This window comes from Etheostoma spectabile, unplaced genomic scaffold (assembly GCF_008692095.1).
Source record: "Etheostoma spectabile isolate EspeVRDwgs_2016 unplaced genomic scaffold, UIUC_Espe_1.0 scaffold00018819, whole genome shotgun sequence".
In the NCBI taxonomy this organism is placed as follows: Eukaryota; Metazoa; Chordata; class Actinopteri; order Perciformes; family Percidae; genus Etheostoma; species Etheostoma spectabile.
This window is the reverse complement of record NW_022604494.1, coordinates 1-11,591: the sequence shown is the minus strand read 5'-3', so window position 1 is coordinate 11,591 and position 11,591 is coordinate 1. Positions and strand designations below refer to the sequence as shown.

At 45.8% G+C, this 11,591-nt stretch overlaps 1 protein-coding gene and 4 non-coding genes across 5 annotated transcripts; 1 reads left to right on the top strand and 4 right to left on the bottom strand.

Annotated features, from left to right (window-relative positions):
- The first annotated feature begins 886 nt into the window (after positions 1-886).
- On the top strand, positions 887-959 carry trnak-cuu (transfer RNA lysine (anticodon CUU)). Its single transcript has one exon. It is a non-coding gene; the product is annotated as a tRNA-Lys (tRNA).
- A 1,978-nt stretch (positions 960-2,937) lies between these two features.
- On the bottom strand, positions 2,938-4,078 carry LOC116682627 (uncharacterized). Its single transcript, XM_032509739.1, has 4 exons — positions 3,937-4,078; positions 3,542-3,751; positions 3,074-3,369; positions 2,938-2,973 (listed from the first exon to the last, which is right to left on the bottom strand). Exons 1-4 carry the CDS (start codon positions 4,076-4,078, stop codon positions 2,938-2,940), a joined length of 684 nt encoding a protein of 227 aa, XP_032365630.1.
- Positions 4,079-6,774: 2,696 nt separating this feature from the next.
- Positions 6,775-6,848, bottom strand: trnat-agu (transfer RNA threonine (anticodon AGU)). Its single transcript has one exon. It is a non-coding gene; the product is annotated as a tRNA-Thr (tRNA).
- Positions 6,849-8,096: 1,248 nt separating this feature from the next.
- Positions 8,097-8,178, bottom strand: trnas-cga (transfer RNA serine (anticodon CGA)). Its single transcript has one exon. It is a non-coding gene; the product is annotated as a tRNA-Ser (tRNA).
- An 811-nt stretch (positions 8,179-8,989) lies between these two features.
- Positions 8,990-9,063, bottom strand: trnat-agu (transfer RNA threonine (anticodon AGU)). The gene has a single exon. It is a non-coding gene; the product is annotated as a tRNA-Thr (tRNA).
- Between the last annotated feature and the right edge of the window lie 2,528 nt (positions 9,064-11,591).

The following is an 11,591-nucleotide window of genomic DNA, read 5'->3' as shown; positions in this document are numbered from 1 at the left end:
CTTCATGCGCCAAGCAAACTGTAAAAAATCTGGGTGTGACATTTAATTGTAGCATGAAATTTGACAAACAGATAAGCAATGTTGTCAAAACAAGCTTTTTCCAACTTCGTCTCCTGGCTAAAGTAAAGCCTTTTCTTAACAGGCACGATTTGGAAAGGACTATTCATGCCTTTAATAGTTCACGTCTCGATTATTGCAACGCTCTTTATGGTGGCCTAAATCAAAAATCCATCGCACGTCTGCAGATTTTGCAAAATGCCGCTGCTCGCTTTCTCACAAATACTTCTCGGAGTGCACACATCACTCCCGTTCTTTTTACTCTACACTGGCTTCCGGTGCGTTTTAGAATTGATTTTAAAATTGCATTGTTTGTTTTTAAAGCCCTAAATGGCCTTGCCCCAAAGTATTTGTCCGAGCTTTTAACTTTGGGTGGGCAAAATCGGTTGTTGCGGTCTTCCAATCTACGGACTCTAGAAGTCCCGAGGTCGAGGTACAAGCAGTGGGGCGATCGGGCTTTCGCTGTTGCTGGCCCAAAACTCTGGAACAAGCTCCCGCCAGACATTCGCACTATAACGGATGTTGTTCATTTTAAATCAAAACTTAAAACTTATTTATTTAGAATGGCTTTTAATACACAGTAGTGGTGTAACAACTCTTTTTCTGATGATTATAGGTTACTTAATCTGTCTGTTTTTTATGCTTTGTCTGTTTGTTTGTTTTGTTTGTTTGTATTTCACGTGAATGTTGTGTTTGTTTTCTTGATGATGTAAAGCACTTTGGACACCTGCTGGTGCTGTAAAGTGCTATATAAATAAATGTTGATTGATTGATTATCATATTTACTTTATTTACTCGATATTTACTCGCAACTCAAATTTTAAGAAGTGCCTGACTAGCTCAGTGGGTAGAGCATGAGACTCTTAATCTCAGGGTCGTGGGTTCGAGCCCCACGTTAGGTGGTGGTGTTTTAGAGAGTGGGAATGCCTGAGTTCTGCACCATATAGGGGGGCAGATCATCTGTCAATCGAAAGATTAGCAGTTCCATCCCAGTGTAAAAATCCCTGTAATTTACCAGACTAAAATGTGCCTGCATTCTACGATCATGGTCTAAAATTGAAGACATGAAGGTATTTTTGCCCCCTGTGAACAATTAAAGAATTTTTCTGATGTTTTTAAATTTGTGGGCAAGCCACGGCTGGGATTCGAACCGTCGAACTGTGGAACATCAAGTATACCGCCAGTCTAGGCATTTTACTGCCCCCTACTGTCTTTTTAAATGAACAGTTCTTTAGTAATTTAATTGTCCACAAGGCAGATATTCCATCAGTTTTCTTTTTTTGTCCAGTTTTCCAGTTTAAAAACTGTTTATTGCCTTATTTGGAAATCACTTTCCAGAATTTGGGGTGTTACTCTGTTATAAAGCTGGGCTGGGTTGTAAATAGTGATACAATAAATAATAATTGCAAATAAATAACTATTGATAAGTTCTTCCCCAAACCTTACAGAAAGGCTTAGTTTTGATCTGATTGCAAGGATTGTTGGGCATCTTTTATAAATGAAAACTGATACACTGTATTATTTATTCCTACCTTCCTGAAGTGAATAGCATCCTACATGTGTAACTGTTGCTGCATGTTGTCATCATTGTCATCACCATTATCATTATTATTATTATTATAATTATTGTTACCCACTTTAGTGTAGAAAAAAAGGAATAAATAAAGAATTTTTGTAAAGGTTTAATTAAAACACACCATAAAAAGTACAACAAACACAAAAACAATTATCATAAATGTTATTGTTTTTTTTTTAAAGTCCTCCAGCCACTGTTCTTTGGGGACAGCCTCAACTGAAGGGCAGTACACAGTCCCTTTGTACTGGCTGTGTCCTGTCTCAGCTGTCCTGAACTGCCCGCATTTCTTGCACGTGTCGTGCAGTACTCTGCGGGTCAGTTTTCAGACTGGAGCCGGAAGAGCAGGAGTTTGGCACGCTGCAGCACTGCCAAATGGGAGATTGGATGTAGTCCTCCCTGGGTTTAGGCTGAACCCCAGGGCCTGGGGGGCAGACATCAGGACAGGCACCTGTGTACTCATTGGAGCCAGCATCATCAGCTGTGGAGCTGACGTGGGAGGTGGATGCGGAGCCGGGAAGAGCTGCCGCTGAGTACGTGGCCTCACAGCCACAGGTGTCGCGAATGTGGGTGCAGCCTTCCTCTTAACCTGCGCTTGACCCACAGTGGTACTGGTGAGCCGGGCCAGGTGGGGGGGGGGACAGATAGGGGGTGCATATTTGCGCTGGGGAGAGGGTCAGCCGCCACAGACAAGCGGCTTGGCAGGTCCAGACCCCGCATCACCACCATGCTGTCTTGCCTCTTCACCGTCTTATTGTGCCACTGCACTAGGGTGGTGTGGCTCACGTCCACCAGCTGCATGGTGGTTTGCTGATTAATTAACCCGTTGGCGAGAATGCGCCGCCTGACTGGTCTGTAGTCCTCCAGGATAAGGTCCCATCTGGATCTCTTCTTGGGACTGCGGTGGATGGCACAGCCGAACAAAGATGGTTCCCACCAGGCGGCAGCAATCTGGCCCTTGGGCAAGCGGGGCAGCGATGGTGAGGGCATGCCGCTTTACATTCTCCACCCCTGGAGTGAACTCCTGCCTCATCTTTGAAGACTTGAACCTCCCTGTGTCCAGCCTAGTCTTGTGTCTGGCAGCAAAGACAACCCGTTGCTTGTCGTGGTCTAGGAAGTTCTGGCACAGAGCGACAATATTGACAAAATCACCTGAGAAAGACAACATACAAAGAACCGCACATGAGAAAACAAAAACAGTCAAGTGTGGACATTTGAGACAGAGAACAGAGGAGGAAAAACAAGACGATATAAGTTCGTGACCTGCTGGTTGGTGAGGGCTAGAGAGGGCTGGTTGTGCAGCTCCACTAGATATTCTGCCAAGCTGTCCACTCATCCACAGCCTGGTGAAACAAGGATGAGAATATTCTGAGATGAGTGAAGTTGGGACAAAACAAAATAACAGTGATGTTATTTATTAGCAAATGAATATGCTTTACATACCCCAGACACATCCGCAGCCATGCAGGAGATGGCAGGCTGGATAGGAGCAGCCAGGGAGGAGGCAGCAGCCAGGGAGGAGGCAGCAAGGATGGAGAAGACAGGCTGTGTTGAGACACTTAGGTCATCAAGGAGACCTGACATTGTGAGGTCAGTTGTTTGGTCTTCCTCAAAGCCTTCATTGTCTTCCTCGCCCCCGTCCACATCCTCCAGCATGTCTTCTGTCTCCTCTGAGTCAGGGCTGACCTGCAGGGGCTGCCCAGTCTGACTTAACAGGTAGTCAACACCAAGCAGCTCTCCTATTAAAAAGAAAACATAAACATGTGCCCAAGCATGCACACGTAATTAATTAGTTAATGTCATGTATCATGTTAAGTATATAGTTAGCTTTTATTTTGAATGTCGGTTAAAACACTTAGAAGCCAACAAACCAAAAATACTAGGTAGACAGTTATTATTACATTAGCATACCAGTGTATTTGGAGGGTGGCCTGAAGTTTGGCACAAATGGCCGGCCAAACACCTTCAAGCTGCTGCTGTTGACGCACTGGGTCACATGCCCGGCGTAGGTGAGCAGAGACGATGGCCTACTGGTCACCGCCGCACTCCCCCGATCCTGGTTCCACCTGTTCAGGCCTTCCAGGAGGTAAAGATGGAAATTCAGCGCATTTGCACTAGTTCCTGACAAAAAAATAAATATTAATAGTCCATTAAAAAGGTCTGGCTTTCCAATCTAATGATTCTTTTCATAAAAGACTATACTGGGTGTTTATGATGTACTGTAAGGAAGACACCCACCTGGAATGAACGTGTTCAGGTGTCAATGAAATGATTCCAGAGACGTGGACCCTCTGGCACAGCGATACTCAGGACAACACCCCCCTTCTTGGTGGTACTCGTCTCTGTATGAAGCTGCACACCAGGCAGGTCCTGGATGCACTTGACGTGGCGTTGCTGCACACGCCAGATGTGCTCCATGCGCACCTGGTCCAGCAGTGGCACCTCCATGAGGTCCCTCCTGTTTGCCTGAACTGAAAAGACAAACAATATTAATTTGATTATGTAACAAACACAAAACCACTATATATATATATATATATATATATATATATATATATATGAAATAAGAGTTATTTAATGAATTATTCACCATTGACACACTTAGTAGGGGGACTGGGAGTCCTCACAGAAGACGGAGAAGGGATATATATATATATATATATGTATATAACCAGCTGGACCTGCCGGAAAGATGGTGGCACAGCAGCCGTTGCACCAGCGGTCGAGACCAGAGCAGCAGACTGCGAGGCTGCTGCAGGAGGCTGAGTGGTGGGCTGCTAAAGCAACAGCATTGTGATGCGTGATGTAACAGCAACAACACTGCAGCAGACATGAGATGTGAGATTAAACATAATGATACATCAATTTAAAACAGATCACCTTAGTGCAGTGAAATCCACAATTACAGGCCACTGACCCTCCAAACAGAGTGGTCTGTCCACGGGCCTGCATGGGACATTTCTCAATCTGAAACAATCACAACCATGTTTAGACTGGGGTGTACAGTAATTTGTTTTATTCATAGCATCTGCACTATTGTATGGTATATTTTTTGAAGTTATCATTATATATTGCTATATTTTACCTTCTGATAGAGGTCATGCCACTTCCGCTGCTTAGGGGCTGGTCCTTTGCCTCCAGAAGGCCAAACCCCTGAGCGGGCATACGCCCTCAACCTCGCCATCCACTCTCCTTCCCCCATGGACTTGTTGCTTTTAGGCTTATTGCTCATCTAAAGGCAACATGAATATGGACAACAATATACAATGAGCATCCTTTGGACAATACACTGTGACACTACAGCACAAACGCACACCTAGTATGACAGCTGCATTATCAAAATCAATCAAGTTACTTTTAAATGGGTAGTAATCTACCTGGATGATTAGCATAGAGTAGGCTATGTCATAGCAAGTTAGCTACATATTGTTTCTCTATTCACAGTAATATTGAGAATAATATGTAGATCGTAACATTAGTTTGTTTACATGACACAAACTAGCCATAATACAGTAGTTAATTTAGCTACAGATTGCAATTTACCCAGGTGCAGGTGGTTAACTAAGAATAGTAACAACATAGTAGTTACATGGCTTTTTCTATTTATATTAATATTTCACAAGTTACGTTTATCAATAGTAACGTTAATGTCAGTTAGTTTACATTTCACATGACACAAATGATCATATTAGCTAGCCTACCGCTACAGTTAGCATTAGCGATTGTTAGCTATAATGCTACGGCCATATAACAATGTAACACCTGGCAAAATTATCAGAACACTTTGTGTGAAGGTATTAAATAAACTGTATAGGCCTATTTAAGAAGGAAACGCATGTTAATGGTTACTTACCATTGAAGTTTATCTCACTGTCAGCTTAAGTGCGATGACAACAAACCGTTACTAGGCACGCTGGGGGCGTCATGTACGTGAACGTCATCCTATGACGCTTGGGACGTCAGCGTCATGTACGGTGCGTCATCCAATCTTTCCAATTTATCAGCGTTATGATTGGCTAGATCCATTGTCATCCCGCTACGTGACTGGACGGGGGTGAATTTCACATTGGACATGACCGAACGTGATTAGCTGTCAAGATTGGAAATAGAACAGACGATTCTGAGCGAGAAAGCGCCACTCTGCTCTGGAATTTCTACCCAGGTCTGTGATTCACATTTTGATGGAAGTTGGCAACCTAGGTTCCAACCGCTCACGGGTTGGAAAGTTAAACATTTGGTAGACCTTGCAACTATCTTTTATGTGAGCTTCCTGATTACTAACACATTGATTATTCACATGTAACACTTGTGATTTTCTGGTGTTTTAAAAACAGGGCATTGTGAGTACAGATATAAACATCAGTAAGGAGTCTACCAAGTTGCCTCTTATCATTTTAGTTTGGACACCCAGTGAGGCTTACCGCGATGGTTTGGACTGGGTCGACTAGGGTTTTCGGCTGCTCTTGTAATTGTCAGCCCAAACATATGGGCGTTCATGGAGACATGGAAGAAAGTCACTAGGGTGGCAATTTGCTTGACAATAGCAATACATTGCGCGGGATGTTAATGGCATCTTATTGACCTTGTACCCCAAAATGCAATACAGGCTAAATCCCATGGTGGGAATCAAGATCCATCAATGTTTCTGTCCACAATGTCCACCTGAATCCAGAAATGTCCCTGCCAGATGGGCAATAGACTGACAGTTGGGTCAAAATTGTGCAATTATCTTCAAAATGTCCAACTGAGTCCACAAGTATACCTGCCAGATGGGAAATTAACTGATAACTGTCTTCATGGTCTGAACATGTCAAATATTGCCGGCCAACGCCCACATTGAGTCCAGGTGTGTCTGTTTTGGTTCCTGATCCATGCTATGACCCCAAGAGTGCACAATTTACAATTGAAAGCTGTGGGGAAAGGGGGGTTTCAAAGCTAATAGACCATTCAACAAGCAGTTCTGATGCACTATACTGGCCCACTCAGGATGAGCACTGTATACTCTGACTGCAGCAACACAAGTTCAAATTTCAGTGATACCTAATTTTATGGTGATTACGAGACTGAATGCAAAGTGATCTGTAGCCGGGGGATTGGGTGGACATGATGATGGTATGCAAACTGAAGTAATCTCGGCAACAACAAGGTGCTGCTGGGAATTGAACCCAGGATCTCCTGTTTACTAGACAGGCACTTTAACCAACTAAGCCACAGCACCTCCATGAATAGGTGTAATGTTAAGTCTTAATTTCTCTTTTACCTAGAATAAGCTAAACATACAGTATACTGACTGGCAGTATTGGGAGTAACGGGTTACAAAAGTAACGCAAATAAAGTAATGTATTCCTTTTTGCTTTAACACAGTAATATAACATATTACCAATTACATTTCAGTAATATTATACTTGTTTAAACAACAACAAACACAAACATTAAACTAGAGACAGTGAAGCTCAGTCCACCAGGTGGACCAGTCACCATTTGAACCAGACTGGGGGGGAACGTTTCAGGGCCCAGCACTCTTCCAGATCGTTGAGAACCTCTAGCAGCTGGGTGTGCTGCAATACAAAAATGAGAAATTGGTGACCAGGCCAAGATGCCTCGTGGGGGCCTCCCTAGGGAGGTAGTCCAGGCACGTCCACCTGGAGGTCTTGGGTAAGACCCAGGACTAGGTGGAGGGATTATATCTCCAACCTGGCCTGGGAACGCCTCGAGATCACCCAGTTGCTCGGAAAAGGGAAGTTTGGGGTCCCCTGCTGGAGCTGCTTGACAAAGATGGATGGTTGGAACCCTGGTCACTAGCTCATTGTAATCTTGCATGACAGACAAACGTTTAGTAGGCGCTGTAGCTTAGTGGTTAAATCACCTGTCTTGTAAACAGGAGATCCTGGATCCAAATCCCAACAGTGCCTGATAATTAGTTAATACTTTAGTTATCAGCACTACAAAGAGTGTATATATTTGTTATTTATTTTTGCTATAGTGCTTAACAAGCATTATTTAATTTTGCCCAGTTGTGGCCTGTTGAGGGGCAATACATATCTGAAGGGAAATGGATTGGACCCATTTTTTAATGCTTTCAAAACCTTGTTTTGTTGGGGCTGAACGTGGCCCAGGTGTACACCAGGACCCTGTGACATCACTGTCAGGTGGGGTTTCAGGTGTTTGATGCTAAATGAGGTCAGAGGTGAAATAAACATGAACTTTACCGACCAAGGCACTTTGGGCACTGACTGCCTGATTTTAACGTCTTCAGTGCTGCTGGAATGAAAATTAATACATTGATTATTTAATATAAGTTGACTATATCGCGATATGCAACTAAAAGAAGAATCACTGTGTCTTCATAGATCTAAGAAGAGGGAGCCAACTCGTAGGGATCTGCACCACCAATAAACTGTAATTTCTCAAAATATCTTCCTCCCCTATATGTCCCTGAATTCTTAATTATTCTGTAGTTAGAAATCGCTGTGAGCAGGGTTTGAACCTGCGCAGGGAGACCCCATTGGATTTCGAGTCCAACGCCTTAACCACTCGGCCATCACAGCTGTAAAATAAGCTCTGTTTTTACAGCGGAGAACCCCTGAGGCCTGACAGACTCCATTCAGACCAATCAGACAAAGATAGAGCCTATCTCACAAGTACCTTGGGCAAATCTAAATGAATAATGGGGATTCCCAAGCACTTCAGTTCCAAAGGATCATTCAAATCTTGTGGGTATTTCAGGTGTAATGTGGGTAGTTAATCCACCCCCTTTAGATGATCTGATTAATTTCCGAACCAGTCCAGATTAACAATTAACAAGTTATTGAATCACAAGTCAATGAGAAACATACATGTGTACAGACAAGGCTAGCAGTAACAGCGCCGCATCAGAAACATTTCTGGTGTGCAAAGACCAAGAATATGCCACGCAACAGAAATGCCATGCTCACATCACACAGGCAGTGGGCAGGAGGCCTTACCCTCGACTTCCACCAACTGCGGATCCACTCTGCTTTGTGTCTGCTCCGTGATCCGCAGTCTGTCAACACCCACCTGGTCCGGATTTGTTGCAGGCCATGACGGACCACTGAAGTCACAAGGACCCACGGGATCTCGTAAATTCATGTATGACCACGCGATATAACAGGATGTAGTTTGTATAAACAGAACCACAAAACCTGATGAATGAACTAACTTAAACTTGCATTGCTCTAAATTTCATGTGTTTTCATGTATCATCTAAGTCTGTGTTGATGTAGTGTTTCTGTGTAAATGTAACATGCTTTTTTCATTTGCTACCAGGCTTAATGAGTAGCATGGGGATTGGGTAGACATGATGATGGGATGCAAACAGAGGTGATGACTGCAACAACAAGGTGCTGCAGGGATTTGAACCCTGGATCTCCTGTTTACTAGACAGGTACTTTAACCAGCTAAGCCACAGCACCCCCATGAGTACTACTCACAAACAAAACAACAAACTTACTCTCATTCAGTTCAGGAGTTGCAAAATGGCGCCGCTTGAGTGGCAGCTTGTTACAGTAGCTCTGCAGTTTGATACATCTTTTTAGTGTTTTTACGGTGTTTTTGTCTTTTTTGTTATTTTTTCTTTGTCACTACCGACACTTTAAGCAAGTGGGCAGCTATGGATGTTCATATTGTTACGTTCGTAGCTTGTCTCTTGCTGTTTTTGGAACTTTTTGGCACAGCAAATGGAAACTCATCCAACAAAGCACCCCACTCAACGACGGTCCCATTGTTCTACACCCGGGATCAGCTGTTAGCCCTGCGCCACACACCCCCTCTCTGCGCGGAGCGGCAGGAGATTCCGAAGGAGTTACGGAGAAGAAGGAGAGGGAGCAGAGCGGGTGTGAAGCGCAGGGAGCGGAAAAGACGGTATAAACCATGTTTACCGTCTGTCATCATGGGCAACGTTAGATCTCTGTCTAACAAGATGGAAGAGCTGACGGCGCTGACCCGACTGCAGAGAGAGTACCGGGAATGCAGCCTCATGTGTTTCACCGAGACGTGGCTGTGTGAACTTTCTCCCGACGCACACCGTCACCCTGGACGGTTTTAAACTTTACGAGCGACAGGAAAGCAACGGAGAGCGGTAAGAAGAAGGGAGGGGGGATCGCTGTGTTTGTGAACGATAGGTGGTGCCACCCGGGACACATCAGTGTGAAGGAGCAACTCTGTACCAGAGACTTGGAGCTGTTAGCAGTCAGTATTAGGCCATATTACCTCCCGAGGGAGTTCTCACAGGTTATCGCTGTGACCGTGTACATCCCCCCCTCGGCGGTCGCTGCTGCTGCTACAGATCAGATTCATACTGTTGTGGCTCAACTTCAAACCAGCACCCCCATTCCCTTCTCCTCATCTCTGGGGACTTCAATCATGCTTCCCTGTCCTCTGCTCTCCCCACCTTCACCCAGTATGTTAATTGCCACACCAGAGGCGTCACAACTTTGGACTTACTGTATGCTAATATCAAAGAAGCATACACCTCATTCCCCCTCCCCCCCCTCAGCCGCTCAGATCACAATCTCGTCCATCTAGTCACAGACTACTCCCCTGTGGTGATCAAACAACAACTGTGAAGAGGCTTGTGAAGCAGTGGTCTGAGGAGGCAAGTGATAGGCTCAGGGACTGCTTTGAAATTACAGACTGGGAAGCACTCTGCACCCCCCACGGCACCAACATTGACAACATGACACAATGCATCACAGACTATATCAACTTCTGTGTGGAGAACACTGTGCCCTCCAAGTTGGTCCCGTGTTTCCCAACAACAAACCCTGGGTGACTTCTGAGATAAAAGCTCTGCTAAATGAGAAGAAGAGGGTTTTTGCATCAGGGGACAGAGAGGAGCTGCGCAGAGTCCAGAAGGAACTCAGACTCAGGATCAGGAGGGGAAGGTCATCTACGGGAGGAAATTAGAAAAGAGTTTGGAGCAGAACAATGCTAGGGACGTCTGGAGAGGAATGCAGAACATCTCCGGCCACGGCAAAGCTGTGGTAAGAAGCCAAGCCGGAGGAGACAAGGACTGGGCAGATGAGCTGAATCTGTTTTTTAACAGATTTGACCTCTGCCTCATCGCCTCCCTCTTCACACCCCCCAGCCCCCTCTTTCACACCTCCCCTGGCCTTCTCCTCCTCCCCCCCTCCCCCTCCTCAGCCTGCCACCTTCAACGACCCGCATCAGCAATGAACCACCAGCCCGCTCCTCCCCCCTCTCCCCGCTCATCAGTTCACCACCCCCCTCTCCCCCTCCCTGAGACCTCACCTCCTACCTCCACACACCCAGTCATCCTCCACCCACTTCTCCATAACAGATGATCAGGTGAGAAGTCAACTGAAGAAGCTCAAGGCAAGGAAGGCCCGGGCCCGGACGGCATCATCCCAAGTCTCCTCAGGGACTGTGCTGACCAGCTCTGTGGTGTGTTCAGGCACTTATTCAACCTGAGCCTGGAGAAGGTCCCAGCCCTGTGGAAGCCTCCTGTGTGGTCCCGGTACCAAAGTCACCGCGACCCAAGGAGCCAAACCACTTCAGGCCTGTTGCCCTGACTTCTCACCTGATGAAGACCATGGAGAGGATCATCCTGCGTCCCCTGCTACCCCTGGTGGGCCACAGCTGGACCCCCTGCAGTTTGCTTACCAGCCTGGGATTGGAGTGGACGACGCAGTGATACCTGCTGCACAGATCGCTGCTCCACCTGGAGGACAGCGGGAGCACTGTGAGAGTCGTTCTTCGACCTTCTCCAGTGCTTTTAACACCATCCAGCCTTCGCTCCTCAGAGTGAAGATGGAGAGTGCGGAGTGGACCAACATCTGGCTGCATGGACTAACGGACTACCTCACCAACAGACCACGTATGTGAGGCTCCATCACTGTGTGTCTGACGTGGTGCACTGCAGCACAGGTGCCCCTCAGGGTACGGTGCTCTCCCCCTTCCTTTTCACCCTATACACCTCGGA

Excerpts from the sequence above, each read along its gene's own strand:
- LOC116682627 (XM_032509739.1), bottom strand. The coding sequence starts at position 4,078 with ATGGAGGTGCCACTGCTGGACCAGGTGCGCATGGAGCACATCTGGCGT. Across the intron at positions 3,370-3,541 it reads GCCACCCTCCAAATACACTG|GAGAGCTGCTTGGTGTTGAC; the intron begins GTATGCTAATGT and ends TCTTTTTAATAG. Across the intron at positions 2,974-3,073 it reads TGGCTGCGGATGTGTCTGGG|GCTGTGGATGAGTGGACAGC; the intron begins GTATGTAAAGCA and ends TTGTTTCACCAG.